This window comes from Pseudopipra pipra, chromosome 26 (genome assembly GCF_036250125.1).
Source record: "Pseudopipra pipra isolate bDixPip1 chromosome 26, bDixPip1.hap1, whole genome shotgun sequence".
Classification (NCBI taxonomy): Eukaryota; Metazoa; Chordata; class Aves; order Passeriformes; family Pipridae; genus Pseudopipra; species Pseudopipra pipra.
The window spans coordinates 957,946-973,109 of record NC_087574.1 but is presented as its reverse complement, the minus strand read 5'-3'; the positions used below and the strand labels follow the sequence as shown (position 1 = coordinate 973,109).

General features: G+C 53.5%; 4 protein-coding genes across 4 annotated transcripts; 2 read left to right on the top strand and 2 right to left on the bottom strand.

Annotated features, from left to right (window-relative positions):
- The first annotated feature begins 1,495 nt into the window (after positions 1 to 1,495).
- Positions 1,496 to 2,137, top strand: LOC135402820 (feather keratin 1-like). Its single transcript, XM_064636280.1, has one exon. It carries the CDS (start codon positions 1,659 to 1,661, stop codon positions 2,034 to 2,036), a length of 378 nt encoding a protein of 125 aa, XP_064492350.1. The 5' UTR covers positions 1,496 to 1,658; the 3' UTR covers positions 2,037 to 2,137.
- A 2,101-nt stretch (positions 2,138 to 4,238) lies between these two features.
- LOC135402819 (feather keratin 1-like) lies at positions 4,239 to 4,935 on the bottom strand. Its single transcript, XM_064636279.1, has one exon. The coding sequence runs from the start codon at positions 4,749 to 4,751 to the stop codon at positions 4,299 to 4,301; it is 453 nt and encodes a 150-aa protein (XP_064492349.1). The 5' UTR covers positions 4,752 to 4,935; the 3' UTR covers positions 4,239 to 4,298.
- A 2,875-nt stretch (positions 4,936 to 7,810) lies between these two features.
- On the top strand, positions 7,811 to 8,473 carry LOC135402818 (feather beta keratin-like). The gene has a single exon (XM_064636278.1). The coding sequence runs from the start codon at positions 8,084 to 8,086 to the stop codon at positions 8,387 to 8,389; it is 306 nt and encodes a 101-aa protein (XP_064492348.1). The 5' UTR covers positions 7,811 to 8,083; the 3' UTR covers positions 8,390 to 8,473.
- A 5,500-nt stretch (positions 8,474 to 13,973) lies between these two features.
- Positions 13,974 to 14,363, bottom strand: LOC135402901 (feather beta keratin-like). Its single transcript, XM_064636428.1, has one exon. The coding sequence runs from the start codon at positions 14,361 to 14,363 to the stop codon at positions 14,058 to 14,060; it is 306 nt and encodes a 101-aa protein (XP_064492498.1). The 3' UTR covers positions 13,974 to 14,057.
- Between the last annotated feature and the right edge of the window lie 801 nt (positions 14,364 to 15,164).

The following is a 15,164-nucleotide window of genomic DNA, read 5'->3' as shown; positions in this document are numbered from 1 at the left end:
GCCACTCCAAAATTAGGGCTTGACTCACCATGGATTGGGAGAGTCTATGAGACTATCCCAGGCAATTTGCCTACTGAAGGCATTCCCTTGCCCTCCTGGGATGCGTCCCAGCTGCCTCCATGTCTGCAGGGCAGGAAGAGCATCACTGCTTGGTGTAGTGTGAGAGCTGGGTTTGTACCCGGGGCCCTTCTGGGCATGTCCCCTCCCTGAGCATCCCCAGGCACGTGGAGCTGCAGGGTCTTGCCAGGCCTCAATCCTTTGGGCAGCTCCATTCCTTTCCCAGGAAAACCATCTTGGAGCCCAGAGCCACAGCTCCAGGCACCCAAAGGCCATTGCCCTCAGCCTGCCCCGCTTGGCAGCGCTGCCACAGCTCAGGGCTGTTCTCAGGACTGACAGTGTGTCCTGGAAAAGTGCCCTGTGCTTGTGTGCCCTGTGCAAAGTGTGCAGCCAAAGGGCATCGTGGGGTGAGGAGAGGGACAGGAAGAAGGTGCTGCCCTGAGACCCAACACATCCCTCAGGGAGTGAGAGGAGAGGAACCCAAGTCCACAGGGCTTGCTGAGGACTCAGGGGTTTGGAAGAGGACAGTATTCTCCTTCCACAACCCTGCTGACAGCACTGGTGGGGAGCCCCAGAGCCTGCAATGAGAGCAGACAACTGTGCCAAAAAACCAAGAATTGTATTCCCAGAAGGAGAAGATTTCCTTGGACAAAGCCATTTGAAAGCAGCAACATAACCTGCCAGCCTATAGAGGCAAAGTGCAGTGAGTGCTGGCCTGAGCAGGGAGGCAGGCAGGGAGGGAGAGGGCTGCAGCATGTCCTCCTTAGGAGAAGACTGGGGACTCAGGAGAGGATTGCATTGGTGGGAAGACATGATCCCTCTGAGGGGTTTCAAAAAACCTCACCATATTTCCCCACAGCCTCGTCCTCTGCCTGCACAGACCCCTCCAGCACGTGGGGGCACATCTTCTGCCTGTGCTGACACGATCCTGCTCAGGAAATCCTCAGGCCTTTCATGCCAATACTTCAAAAGATCCTCTGTGGATCCTCATGGTCATGTCAGAAATGAGGAAATGAGATGGCAGCGTTGACAGAAACCAAAACACCACCTGTGGCATAAGGTTGGGTATTTTTGGAGGTGAGTCTATTGGAAAATTGCTGCCCTTGTGCAGTGACTGTGGGCCTGGGGCAGTGCAGGAGCTGTATAAAAGTGAGCTCTTCTCCTCACTCTCTCATCCACTCCTTTGCCTCCATCTCATTGGGAACAAGGTGAGTTTTGAGCCCTTTCTCCTCAGCCTATTCCTCCTTTTGAATATCTCAGAGCATACCTGACCCTTTGTCCTACATTGTGTCATTGGTTAACATATCACGGAAACAAGACATGGGCATAAGGAGAGTTGGAAGCTTTTGCTTGTTTTCCTCCTCCAGTCCCTACTCTGGGATTTCTGAGCACATTCCAACCTCTTTGCACCACCTGGTTTCATGGAACTGTTGGTCATGGCAGAGGGAAGGGGGCCGAAGGTGTGGTATGGAGAGAGGCTGGGGTTTGGCTCAGATGCCTCCTGAGCTATGGGCTGTGTGGGGATTGGATTGGTGGGCAATGCTGCTGCTAGTGGAGTTCATGTGAGCTGAGGGGAAGACTCTGAGTCACAGTGGGGTGACATGCTGCTCATAAAAACCTCTCATGCTTTGCCTCCCCCACCTTCTGTCCCAGGTGCAGCTCCAGCCCCAGACATGTCCTGCTACACCCCGTGCCTGCCCTGCCAGCCCTGCGGCCCGACCCCGCTGGCCAACAGCTGCAATGAGCCCTGTGTCAGGCAGTGCCAGGACTCCACCGTGGCCATCCAGCCCTCCCCCGTGGTGGTGACCCTGCCCGGGCCCATCCTCAGCTCCTTCCCACAGAACACCGCCGTGGGATCCTCCACCTCCGCTGCCGTTGGCAGCATCCTCAGCTCTCAGGGAGTGCCCATCAACTCCGGGGGCTTTGGCCTCTCTGGCCTGGGCAGTGGCCTCTGTGGCAGGAGCTGCTTCCCCTGCTAAAGCTGCTCCCTGCTCTGGGCTCTCCCCTTGGATCCACCTCTCTTCCCTCCCTTGACTCATTAAATTCTGCTGCATCCCAGCCCACGCCTCCGTGTCATCCTTTCCCCTGCAGACACTCTCCCAAGGCACAGATGTTGCCCCAGGGGGTTTCTGGGAGGGGCTTCTTGGGGATGGTTTTGCACCATTTGTCAGGCTGGCCCTGAGTGAGCTCTGTCCTGTGTGGAGTGACCCTCTGGTGTCTTTATTTCTGCCTCTTTGCCTCAGGACACAATTACCCTCCACTGGCCACTGACAACCAGATGTTTGCACATCTTTTCCTTTTCCTCCCTAAGCTCCACTCTGTGACACAAGTTCTCAGCATTGAATGTCTTACTGACCCGACACAGGCACCAGCTTCTCCTCAGACTGCAGGAGAACCTTTCCTAATCACAGGATTCTCAAAGAGAACCACACAGTGCAGGGGCTGCCTTCTCACACACCCACAGGATCATGGAATCATCGATTGATTTTTGTTGGCAGAGACCATTAAAGGCCATCCAATCCAACCCTCCTGCCATGGGCAGGGATATCTGTTGCTCCATCACATTACTCCAAGTTCGATCGCACCTGACCTTGAAACACTTCTCCAGATGGGACACCCCATCATTCTCCGGGCAACCTTTTCCAGAGTCTCATCACACTCATCTTCAGTAATTTCTTCCTTATTTCTACCCTATTTCAATGTAAAACTGTTGTTCCTTTTGCAATCACTGCAGGCCTTGAGAAAACGTCTTTCTCTGACTTCATTATACATCCCCTTTACGTACTCAAAGGTTGCAATAAGATCTCCCCAGAGCAGCTCTTTCTCCTGCCTGAAGAACCTCAACTGCCTCGGCCTTTTTCCACAGAAGGTGTGATGTATCCATGTGATCATGTTTGCAGCCCTTCTCCAGAGCTGCTCTAACAGGTCCATGTTTGTTTTGACCTGAGGACTCCAGACTGGACACAAAGCTGCAGGGGAGGTCAAACAAGAGCAGATAAGAAGCCAAGATTCCCCTCCCTTGACGTGCTGGCCATGTTTGTGTTGGTGCAGCCTAGGGCATGATTGAATTTCTGGCCTGAAAGTGCACATTGCTGGCTCATGTCCAATTTTTAAATCTCCAGTATCCCATGTCTCTTTTAAAGGTCTGCTCTCAGTCCTTTGTTCTCCCAGACTGTTCTGATACTGTGGATTTCCTCAGTGCAATTTTTGTGGGAAAATTTCTGGAGAGGAAGAGGCAGGGAGAAGCACAGAGGAAGGAGAGATGAAGGGGGTGTGGGCTGAGTGTCTCCAAGGGCTTTCCAGGAGCTCTCCAGAGCAGGGCAGTGACAGCAGCCCAGGCTGCAGGGAAGTTTGCACATGATGAAGAGGAGATTCTGCACTGCTGCAGGACACAGCTGGGCATGATGACATATGTCCATCCAGAGGCCAGATGGGAAGTTGGCTGTGCCGTAGCCAACCCTGTCACATCATTCCATCTCTGAAAAGCTGGGCCCAGAGAAGGTGCTTTTGTGGTAACATCATCAAAACAGGCACAACTCCCGGGGCTGTCCCTGGACACAAAGACTGTCACCAACATCCGGGGCTTTCCGAGCAGGACCACAGCCAGGACACTGATGGCAGCAAAGATCCCCCTCTGCTCAGCACTGCTCAGATGGCACCTGGCATGTTGTGCTGCCTGTTGGAGGGGAGTGCAAGGAAAAGCTCAACCAAGAGAAGCCAAATATATGAAATACACTGGCCAGGATGGTGAGTGGGCTGGAACACTTTCCTGGGGATGAGAGGCTGAGGACACAGGGTTTGCTGAGAAGAGAGAAGAGAATGCTCTGATGGGATAACTAAAATAATTTGTGGAGTAGATGTGGTCATTGCACAGTGTCAGGTAATTCTTCCGGGTACAGAGAGGCAGAGAAATTCAGAAAGGTGACCCCAAATATGACTAATCAGTGCTGTGTTAACGTAATCAATGCTATGCTGACAACCATGGCAATACCATCCCTAATGACCCCCTCCCAGAACCACACAGCAACACCTCTCTCCCTGGCCACGTTGGATGAGGATCTGCAGGGGAAAGGATGACACAGAGGCATGGGCTGGGATGCAGGAGAACTTTAATGAGTCCAAAGATTAGAAAGAAGTCACTCTGAGTGGAGATCCCAGTGAAGAGAGCACTGATGCTCTATCCCTGGGTTTGTACCATCCTGTGTGTCCCTGGGTTCCTTGCAGGGCCAGGGCCAGCAGCTTCAGCAGGGGAAGCAGCTCCTGCCACAGAGGCCACTGCCCAGGCCAGAGAGGCCAAAGCCCCCGGAGTTGATGGGTACTCCCTGAGAGCTGAGGATGCTGCCAACGGCAGCGGAGGTGGAGGATCCCACGGCGGTGTTCTGTGGGAAGGAGCTGAGGATGGGCCCGGGCAGGGTCACCACCACGGGGGAGGGCTGGATGAAGACATTCGAGTCCTGGCACTGCCTGACACAGGGCTCATTGCAGCTGTTGGCCAGCGGGGTCGGGCCGCAGGGCTGGCAGGGCCGGCACGGGGTGTAGCAGGACATGTCTGGGGCTGGAGCTGCACCTGGGACAGAGGGCGGGGGAGGCAGGGCACAGGGGTGAGTGAGGGGAGTCTCTTGGCCCACCATGACGAAAAAAAGACAAAAGAAGGAGAAGAGAGCACGAGGCTGCTTAGAGAGGCCCACCAGCATCACTTTCCCCTCAGCCCCTGAAGCCCCAAGAGAGACCAAGCTCAGGGACTTCTCCGTGTGGACTATGGCTCAGGAGACACCTCAGCCAAAACCCAGCCTCTCCCCGGGCACACCTTCTGCCCCCTTCCCTCTCCCATGACAGGCAGTTCTCAGAACCCAAATGAGACCAAAAGGACAGGATAGACTTAGAAACTCCAAAGGAGGAGGAAAAGAAAGGGCTTCAGATTCACCTGGATCCCAAGGAGCTGGAAGCGAGTGGAGTGAATGTGACAGTGAGGAGAAGGTCCTGCTTTTATGCTGCTCCTGCCCTGCCCCAGGCCCACAGTCACGGCACAAGGACAGCAATTTTCCAGCACATTCACCTCCAAAGCAAAGCATCCCACCTAATGCCACACGGTGTTCTGGTTTCCAGCAATGCTGCCACCTCATTTCCTCATTTCTGATGGGCTTGCTCTGTGCTGCAGCTTTTTTCATGTGCTGCCTTGACAGGCCTAAGGATCCCCTGGATCAGAATGTGTCCCTGCAGGCAGAAGATGTGCCCCCACGTGCTGGAGGGTCCCGTGCAGGCAGGGGATGTTGGCTCAGGGCACTGACCTGCAGGGAGAGGCCCAGCCCTGCCCTGCACTGCCCAGAGCAGCAGAGCACCCAAAGGCTCCTCTTCCCACAGTACATCCCACGGGCTTCTCTCTCCTCCCTCTCAGCTCACTCCAGTGCTCACTGGCCACTGCTGCTCCAGGCAAATGCTTTCCTCTCTCTCCCTCCTCACGCCCTTGGTTCACAGAGAACCTTTGCCAGGCTGTCTGAGTGTTCCAGGCTTGGGTCAGGAAAGCCAAAGCCCACCTGGAGTTGAATCAGCAAAGCCTGCGGAGGGAAACAAGATCTTCCCCACAGGGCAGCAGCCAAAGGGAGGCTTGAGCCAGGGCTGCCTGGGGCAGCTTCACTGCGTGCAGGGCTTGGAGGAAAGGGTCAGGTACTCCAGGGCTGCTGGGCCATGGTCTTTACTGGCAAGATTTGCTGTCTCAGGGTCAGGCTCCTGCTATTCCTCACAAGGTGTGGAGCAGGGAAGACTTCCCAGAGCAGAGCAGGCTCAGGTGTGGGAACCTTTAAACAGCCTGGCCAACATGAGTGTGTGTGACCTGGTGATGGGCACACGAGTGCTGGTGTCAGGGAGTGGCCTCCCTGAGCTCCCCTTTGGAAGTGCTGGCACTCGGGGAATGCAGCTGAGCACCGGGAGAAAGACAACGAGCATCCTGACTTCTGAAACGGGGCATGGCTGCAGGTCTCCAGGGGCTGGCAGGAGGGACACAAAGTCCAGCTGGCAGACACTCCCCGCTGGGGCTCCACAGGCTCCAGGCTGGGGCCAGCAGTGTTTAACTCCCTTGTGCAAAGTCCTGCAGGGCTGGAGGGACAAACTCCTGCCCCACCCTGGGCTGGGGCTGAGGGGCAGCCCCAGCTTTGCACCAGAGGACGTGGGTCCTGGGGGGCACCAGGATACAGCCTTGAGCCCTGGTGGAAATGGCATCCAACAGCATCCTGGGTGGCCTTAGGATGGGGTTTGCCATCAGCCTGTGGAATGGGACCCCTCTTCTCTGCTCCACGGTGCTCAGGAAACAGCTGCCACCAAGAGCAGCTGCCCGGTGTGAGAGAGGCACGGACATACTGGTACCAGTCCAGCAAAGGGCCTCAGAGCCCAGGGAGTGACTGGAGCCCCTGGGACAGGAGGGGCTGCCCGAGGTGGGCCTATCCCCCTGGAGGAGAGAGGGCATCTGGGCACACTTCCCAGGAATGGGAAAAAGAGCTGCTGGGAGAGAGTCCAGAACTCAGAGTCAGACTCTCCTGAGTCCTATCCAGTGAAGGGACAAGAGGCAACAGGTACATCTGGAAATATGGGAAGTTCCAGGGAAACATAAGAAACGACATTGTTAGCGTGATGTTGGTAAAGAAGTTGTCTGTGGCTGACATGGACAGTTGTGGATTCTTCATCCTTGAAGGGATTCAGAGCTTGACAGGACTTGGCCCTGAGCATCCTCCAAAGGCTGATCATGCTTTCAGCAGGGGCAGTTGGAAGAGATGATGTCCAGAGTTATTTCCAGCCTCAAGGATTCTATTATGGGGAAAAAATGGTGATGCACAGCTGCCTCTGAGAAAGAAGAACTTTTTAGGAACATTAGAATCAAGGGTGGCCTTGTGTGCCCAGAAGGGCCCTGGGTACAAACCCAGCTCTCACACTACGCCAAGCAGTGATGCTCTTCCTGCCCTGCAGACATGGAGGCAGCTGGGACGCATCCCAGGAGGGCAAGGGAACGCCTTCAGTAGGCAAATTTCCTGGGATGGACTCTCCCTACCCCTGGCGAGTCACACTCTAATTTTAGAGTGGCCTTGCGTCAGCTTTTTGGTGTTGGCCAAGCCAGGAGTGTGTGCTGTCTGCAGGCTTGTGTCTCAGTCAGGGCTGAATTCCCCTCCAGCAAGGGCAGCTCCATTCCTGCATGGAGAAAAACATCTCCAGCACTGGGCTGTTACCAAGTACGCAGCTCCAGGCAGCCCTACAGACTTTGCCCTCAGCCTGACCCTATTTCAGCAAAAGAGGGTGGACATTAATGTCATCATTTTTCCCTGGTCCCACATTCCATTTCTCCAGAGACCCCTCTGGCACATTTTCCTGTACTGATGTGTCCCTGCCCAGGTCTTGGGCCTTTCATCTCAATACTTGAAAGCATCTTCAGAGGCCTAATGGTCATGGCAGAAATGAGGAAATAAAACAGCAATGCTGATGGAAACAAAAGCACAACCTGGGCCATTGCGCAGGATGTTTTGCTTTGGAGATGAGTGTTTTAAAATTACTGCCCTGTGCAGTGACTGTGGGCCTGGGGCAGTGCAGGAGCAGTATAAAAGTGGGCCCTTCTCCTCACTCTCTTATCCACTCTTCTCGCCTCCATCTCCTAAGGAACAAGGTGGGTCTGGTGACTTTTCTCCTCTCCTGACTCTTCCTCTTCTTCTTTTTGTTTTCCAGTGCATACCCTTTTGTCCTATGCTGCATTATGGGACTGTTCTCCATGGGAGGTGACATGAGAGGTCACATGGAGGGAGGCTGGGGCTTGGCTGAAGTGAGTGATGGTCTAGGCAGGAACTCTCTGGGATTGGTTGCTCTTGATGGCGAGCTTGTGAGCTAAATGTGAGAAAAAACCTGTGGGCATCCCTGCAACACCTCCAGCTCTTGTCTCCATCTTGGTCTGACATGGCTCCCTCATGGTGGGGTGACAGGTTGCTCCTCATCCATCTGCCCTGCTCTGCTTCCCCTGCCCTCTGTCCCAGGTGCAGCTCCAGCCCCAGACATGTCCTGCTACACCCCGTGCCGGCCCTGCCAGCCCTGCGGCCCGACCCCGCTGGCCAACAGCTGCAATGAGCCCTGTGTCAGGCAGTGCCAGGACTCCACCGTGGCCATCCAGCCCTCCCCCGTTGTGGTGACCCTGCCCGGGCCCATCCTCAGCTCCTTCCCACAGAACACCGCCGTGGGATCCTCCACCTCCGCTGCCGTTGGCAGCATCCTCAGCTCTCAGGGAGTGCCCATCAACTCCGGGGGCTTTGGCCTCTCTGGCCTTGGTGGTGGCTACTGTGGCAGGAGCTGCTTCCCCTGCTAAAGCTGCTGCCCATGGCCCTGGGGAAGGCCCTCGAGGACTCACAAGATGGTATTTCACTGGTGGTGGAGCATCATCTTGCTGCTTCCAGAGGGGCTGAGCCAGCCCAGCAGCCCTTGCAGAAGGACGAGGCTCTGGGCAAGCACGGCCCAGCCCTGCCTCTACCCTCTGCCACTCTCCTTTCCCTCCTGTGTCCTTGTTCCCTTGTACTCCCTGGTCTGTGAGGCCCTCACAGTCAGCCTGGGGACGACCGGCTGACCCTGCTGCTTCCGTGGGGCAGGCAGATGGACACCTGCTGGAATCTCCACCAGAGTTACTTGGTGCAGACTCTGATGTGCCTCTGGTGCTCCCTGCACTCAGTTACCCAGTTTCCACCTTTTGACACAATAAAGTTCTGCTGCATTTGAGCCCTTGCCTATGTGTCATCCTTTCCCCTGCATATGCCATCACAAAATGATCGGGGGAGTCTGCCACTCTCTCCTTTCCGTCCTGTGTCCTTGTTCCCTTGTGCTTCTGTGGGCTCTCAGCCACACAGAACCAGCCTGGGGAGGACCTGCTGGCCCTGTTCCATCTCTGGGTCAGGCAGGTTGACACCTGGTGGGGTCTCTACCACAACTAAAGGGGCACAGATTCCTTTCTGTCCCTGGTGCTCCCTCACTGGGACCTCCACTCAGGGCAACCTCTTTTCCCTCTTGACTCAATAAATTTCTGTTTCATCCCAGCCCATGTCTCTGCATCATCCTTTCCCCTGCAGGTGTTCTCTCAAGATGCCCAGGGAATAAGATGTTTTTCAGGTGTGTTTCTGTGAGTGTTTGCTTGGGATGAATACGCAGTGATGGGTAACAGCATTGTATGGGGCCTACATAAGATGGAGTCAAGTTTCACCACATTAACTCCTCTTCTAGTTCCTTGTAGTTGGAGCTGGAATGGTGCTGAGAACACAGAAGTGTTTTGAGTTTTTCTGGGCAGGACTTGCCCAGCATCAGTTCCTTATCTCCAGCCTCCTCTTCAGAACACCTGTAGTGTGTTTGTGGGCAAGAGGCTGGGAGAGTACACAGCCAGGACAGCTGACTGACTCTGACCAGAGGCATATTCCATACCATAGGACATGATGGTCAGCAATAATTGCTTAGAGAAAATAGTAGGTGGGGGGTGGTGTAGCATTCATTAGTAGATTGTTTGTCTTCTGAAAAAACTGCTAAATGTGACCCTGCTTCCCAGGAGTGGCTGGACATTGCCTGTTGATGGGAAGGTGATAATAAATCTCTTTGCTTTGCTGTGTTTCTGCAGTGTTTCCTTGCTTAACTTCATTAAACTGCCTTTATCTCAACACACAGTATTTTAATTTTATATCTTCCCCCCCCCCCCTTACTCTCTGAGGAGGGGGAGTGATAGGATTTTGGTGGCCAGGAAAGATGATACTGTGCTGGGGGAGCTGCCTGGTGGGGAGGATGAGGGAATACACCTCTCCCTTCTCACCCAAGAATGACACAGGTTGTTTCGTGCTGACTCACAACTCCTTTTTCATCTTAGTGTGAGGTGTTTAAAAATACTAATTAACTCTATTGACTTAATGTGGGGTTTGAGGTATCTGGTCAGGGTGGCATAAGAAGAGATGAGTTTTTGGTATGGCAACAGTGAAACATGCCCTGAGGTGGTTGGTCCCTGGGTGGCAGCTTTTAGAAAATATTGGAGCTTGACCTGTGCCTGTTGAGCCACCATTCAGTAGTATCAGAGGACAGTGATTCAGACAGGGACCCAAATCACTTCTGAGGATGTCACAGTAGAGCCATGCATCCAAACTACAGTTAAGAACATGGTGGTTGAGGCAGACGCCCAACTCTCACGTGAGAACACCAGGGTTGAGGTAGGGACCCAAACAACACGTGTGGTATTGTCCCAGTAGGAGAAAAGAAATAGTGGACAAGGAGGTGATCCACTGTCGATGGATCGAGTGAGGGGGAGAAAGGGCCTGACCAGGAATCAGCAAAGAGGATGCACTAACTGTGGAGAGAGCATCTTCCTGTCCCTGAAAGTCTGAAGAAAAGCTCTCGCTGTCAGCACCTCAGCTGTGAAGGGTGACCCGTTGTAGCCTATTCTGTTCCATGAGGTCAGTGGGAAAGGGAGCCCCAAGATCCTGCTACACAGCCCCTCTGGCTCTTCCTGCAAGAGCAGTGGGAGCACTGAGGATGGTAAGAGCCCACCTTGAAGGTGGAAGTCTGTGTATGAGCTATGAAGGGGGAAGACAGCTGCTAAGGTCATGCAAGAAGGCTGTCAGTTTACTTGCAGTTCAGCTCCCCTTTCATGTGGGGCAAGAAAGGAGAAGTGTTTGAGAAGTGCAAAAGAATAATTCCAATTCTTTTGGAAGGTGGATTGGCCTTGAAGAGAAGCCAGGTTGAAGGACCTGCATAGGGGATGTGTTTCTTGAAAGTAAAATAGCAGGGTGGGTGTTGTGACATCCATGTGGATGTGATCAATAAGTTAATAACTATGACTCCACCACCTGGTAGCCAGACAAGACCAAACCACCATAAGAATAATTGTTTACTGCCTCTTCTGTGGACACTGTAGGCCCTGAGGAAGTTGGGGGTGCTTGGGGAGCCTTCAGCACTCACAAAAGGAGAGGAGAATGGGGAGTGCAATGGGTCCCCCTCAGGTATTGTGACTTGCAGTTTTGGAAGTCATCCATGTCCTCCAAGGGTAGCAGGAGGTGAGGCAAGCAGAGGAGAGGTGAGGAGATGAGAGGAGAGGTGAGGAAGCAATTCCTCCTTCTCTGGCTACCACTGTACCAGGGAACAAGAATCAAGTAGGAAATGTCTTTCCAGTGGTTCAGCTGAACTGATGGAAGGGCTTTACCATGCCATATAACGTGCCCAGCAAAAAAACTATGGGCAGTCTCTCCAAAGTAGTTGTTCTGTTTGGAGATGGCTGGGCATCGAGCTGCTGCTGCAAGGTGGTGGGTGATTGGTCTTGCACAACTTGTGCTTTTTCCTTTCTTGTCCCTTTCCTTCTCAACTGCCATTATCTTGACCCAAGAGTATTTCACTCCCTTGCACTTCCAATTCTTGGTTGATCCCATTGTGATAGTGGAGTAAATACAAATGGCCAGGGGGAGCTTAGAGCTGATCGGGGTCAACACACGCACAGACCCACAGGCAGTTCTTGTCCCATTCACTTTCCTCCTTCCCTGTCTGTGACCAGGGTTTCCTGGAAAAAATCATGGAGAGATGGAGGCAGGGAGAAATTCAGGGCAGGAAGGGCTGTCTCGAAGGGCTGTCCAGGAGCAACTGAGGGAGGGGAGTGGCTGAACTGCTGCAGGACACAGCTGGGCAGGGTGACACATGTCCACCCAGAGCCCTGATCAGACATTGGCTTGGTAGCAACCAGTCCCTGAGAAATAGCAGCCCAAAAGGAAGACCAGAAAAAGATGCTTTTGTGGTAATGCCATCAAAAGAGGTGCCACTGCCAGGGCTGTTTCCAGACAGCAGGACTGTTTCCAGACAGCAGGACTATTTCCAGACACTGAGGACCGTCATCAACATCTTTGTTGAATTTTGGGCTCTAATGCAAGAAAGATGCATCTACAAGAAGGGCCAGAAGGAGCATCCAGAGAACTACAGGCCCGTTAGTCTGCCCTTGGCACCAGGGAAGGTTGTGGAGCAGATCATCTTGAGTGCACTCACAAAGCACATACAGGACAACCAGCTGATCAGGCTCAGTCAGAATAGCTGTAGAAAAGACACATCCTGCTTGACTGACCTGATCTCCTACGACAAGATAACCAGCCCACTTAGTGGACAAGGGAAAGGATGTAGATTTTGTTTACCTGGACTTTAGTAAAGTTTTTGACACCATTTCCCACAGCATTCTCCTGGAGAAACTGCCTGCTCATGTGTATCATACTCACTGGATAAGAAATTGTCTTTATGACTGGGCCCAGAGAGTAGTGGTGAGTGCAGTTAAATCCAGTTGGTGGCTGATCACTAGTGGTGTCACCCAGGGCTCAGTTTTGGGTCCAGTTCTGTTTAGTATCTTTATCGACGCCCTGGATGAGGGGATCAAGTGCACCCTCACTTAGTTTGCAGATGACTCCAAGTTGGGTGTCATTGTTGTACTAGATCTGCTGGAGGTTAGAAAGGCTCTACAGAGGCATCTGACCAGGCCAGATTGATGGGCCAAGGCCAACTGTATAAAGTTCAACAAGGAGAAATGCTGTGTCCAGCCCCTGGGTCACAGCAACTCCCTGCAGTGCTCCAGGCTGGGGGCAGAGTGGCTGGAAAGGACCTGGTGGTGCTGGTGACAGTGGCTGAACATGAGCCTGAGTGTGTCCGGGTGGCCAAGAAGGCCAATGGCCTCCTGGCTTGTAACAGGAATAGTGTGGCAGCAGGACCAGGGCAGTGATTGTTCCCCTGTACTTGGCACTGGTGAGGCCACACCTTGAATCCTGGGTTCAATTCTGGGCCCCGCACAGCAAGAAGGACATTGAGGGGCTGGAGCGTGTCCAGAGAAGGGCAACAGAGTTGGGGAAGGGTCTGGAGCACAAGTCTGATGAGGAGCAGATGAGGAGCTGGGGATGTTAAACCTGGAGAAAAGTTAGACTCAGAGAGGGACCTTATCACTCTCTAAAACTCCCTGAAAGGAGATTGTAGCGAGGTGGGTGTCAGTCCCTTCTCCCAAGTAAAAAGCGATAGGATGAGAGAATATACCCTCAAGTTGCACCAGGGGAGATTTAATTGGCCATTAAGAAAAATTTCTTCAATGAAATGATTGTCATGCACGGGAACAGATTGCCCAGGGAAGTGGTTGAGTCACTGACCCTGGAGGTGTTTAAAAGATGTGTACATGTGGCAATTCATGATATGGTTTAGTGGTAGGCTTGACAACATTAGATATATGGTTGGACTAGACGGTCATAAGGCACATTCCAACCTAAATTATTGTCATCCTATGAAAGATTTTCATCAAGCTCAGCAAACTGAGCAGAAGAGGGACTAGATGGTGAGGGGGCTGGAGCACTTAGCTGAGGGAATTGGGCTTGCTGAGAGTGGGAGACATAAAAGCACCTGTGGTATAACTCTGTCATTGAAGTGTGTTGGATCATTCTATCTAGCCTCAGATAGGTAGAGAAGTTTGAAAAAAGGAAATCACACTCTAAGCACGGTCAAAGCAACCCTGTGATAATGGCCACTGCACGAGCATATCCAACAACCCCCCCGATCATTTTGTGACGGCATATGCAGGGGAAAGGATGACACATAGGCAAGGGCTCGAATGCAGCAGAACTTTATTGTGTCAAAAGGTGGAAACTGGGTAACTGAGTGCAGGGAGCACCAGAGGCACATCAGAGTCTGCACCAAGTAACTCTGGTGGAGATTCCAGCAGGTGTCCATCTGCCTGCCCCACGGAAGCAGCAGGGTCAGCCGGTCGTCCCCAGGCTGACTGTGAGGGCCTCACAGACCAGGGAGTACAAGGGAACAAGGACACAGGAGGGAAAGGAGAGTGGCAGAGGGTAGAGGCAGGGCTGGGCCGTGCTTGCCCAGAGCCTCGTCCTTCTGCAAGGGCTGCTGGGCTGGCTCAGCCCCTCTGGAAGCAGCAAGATGATGCTCCACCACCAGTGAAATACCATCTTGTGAGTCCTCGAGGGCCTTCCCCAGGGCCATGGGCAGCAGCTTTAGCAGGGGAAGCAGCTCCTGCCACAGTAGCCACCACCAAGGCCAGAGAGGCCAAAGCCCCCGGAGTTGATGGGCACTCCCTGAGAGCTGAGGATGCTGCCAACGGCAGCGGAGGTGGAGGATCCCACGGCGGTGTTCTGTGGGAAGGAGCTGAGGATGGGCCCGGGCAGGGTCACCACCACGGGGGAGGGCTGGATGAAGACATTGGAGTCCTGGCACTGCCTGACACAGGGCTCATTGCAGCTGTTGGCCAGCGGGGTCGGGCCACAGGGCTGGCAGGGCCGGCACGGGGTGTAGCAGGACATGTCTGGGGCTGGAGCTGCACCTGGGACAGAGGGCAGGGGAAGCAGAGCAGAAACTGTGGATATGGAGCAACCTGTCACCCCACCAAGAGTGAGGTAAGTCATGAGCTGGAGAAAAGAGCTGGGGACTGTGTAAGGAGGTCCAAAGGTATCACCTTCCTTTCATCCCAAAATAACCCTGTTCATAGCAACCAAGCCCAGAGAGATCCCTTCCTAGCCCGTACCTCAGGAGACACCTCACCAAGCTCCAACCTCTGATCATGACACAACTTCTGCCCCTTTCCACCCCCTCCCCTCTCCCATGATAGCACTTCCAGGACCCCACATAGGACTGGGGCAGGTGTGAGCTGAGGTGCATTGGAGGAGAAGGAGGAGAAGGATGAGAAAGAGCTTCAGACTGACCTTGTTCCCAATGGGATGGAGGTAAGAGGAGTGGATGAGAGAGTGAGGAGAAGGTCTCTCTTTTATACTGTTCCTGCACCGCCCCAGGACCACGGTCACTGGACAGGGCAGTAATTTTCTAACAGACTCACCTCAAAAACAAAATGTTCCATGTAATGGCCCAGGTTGTGTTTTGGTTTTTGTCAACGTTGCCACTTCATTTCCTCATTTCTGACGTGCCTGCTCTGCCATGTCGGCTGCTTTCATGTGCTGAGATGAGGAGTCAAGGACATCCTGGGTAACGTTGTGTCAGTGAAGGTAGAAGATGTGCTCCAGATGCTGAAGGGGTCCTACACAGGCAGGGAATGTTGTCTTGGAGCTGTGAATTGGAATTTTTTACAGCTCCCTTAGTAGGAAGATGCT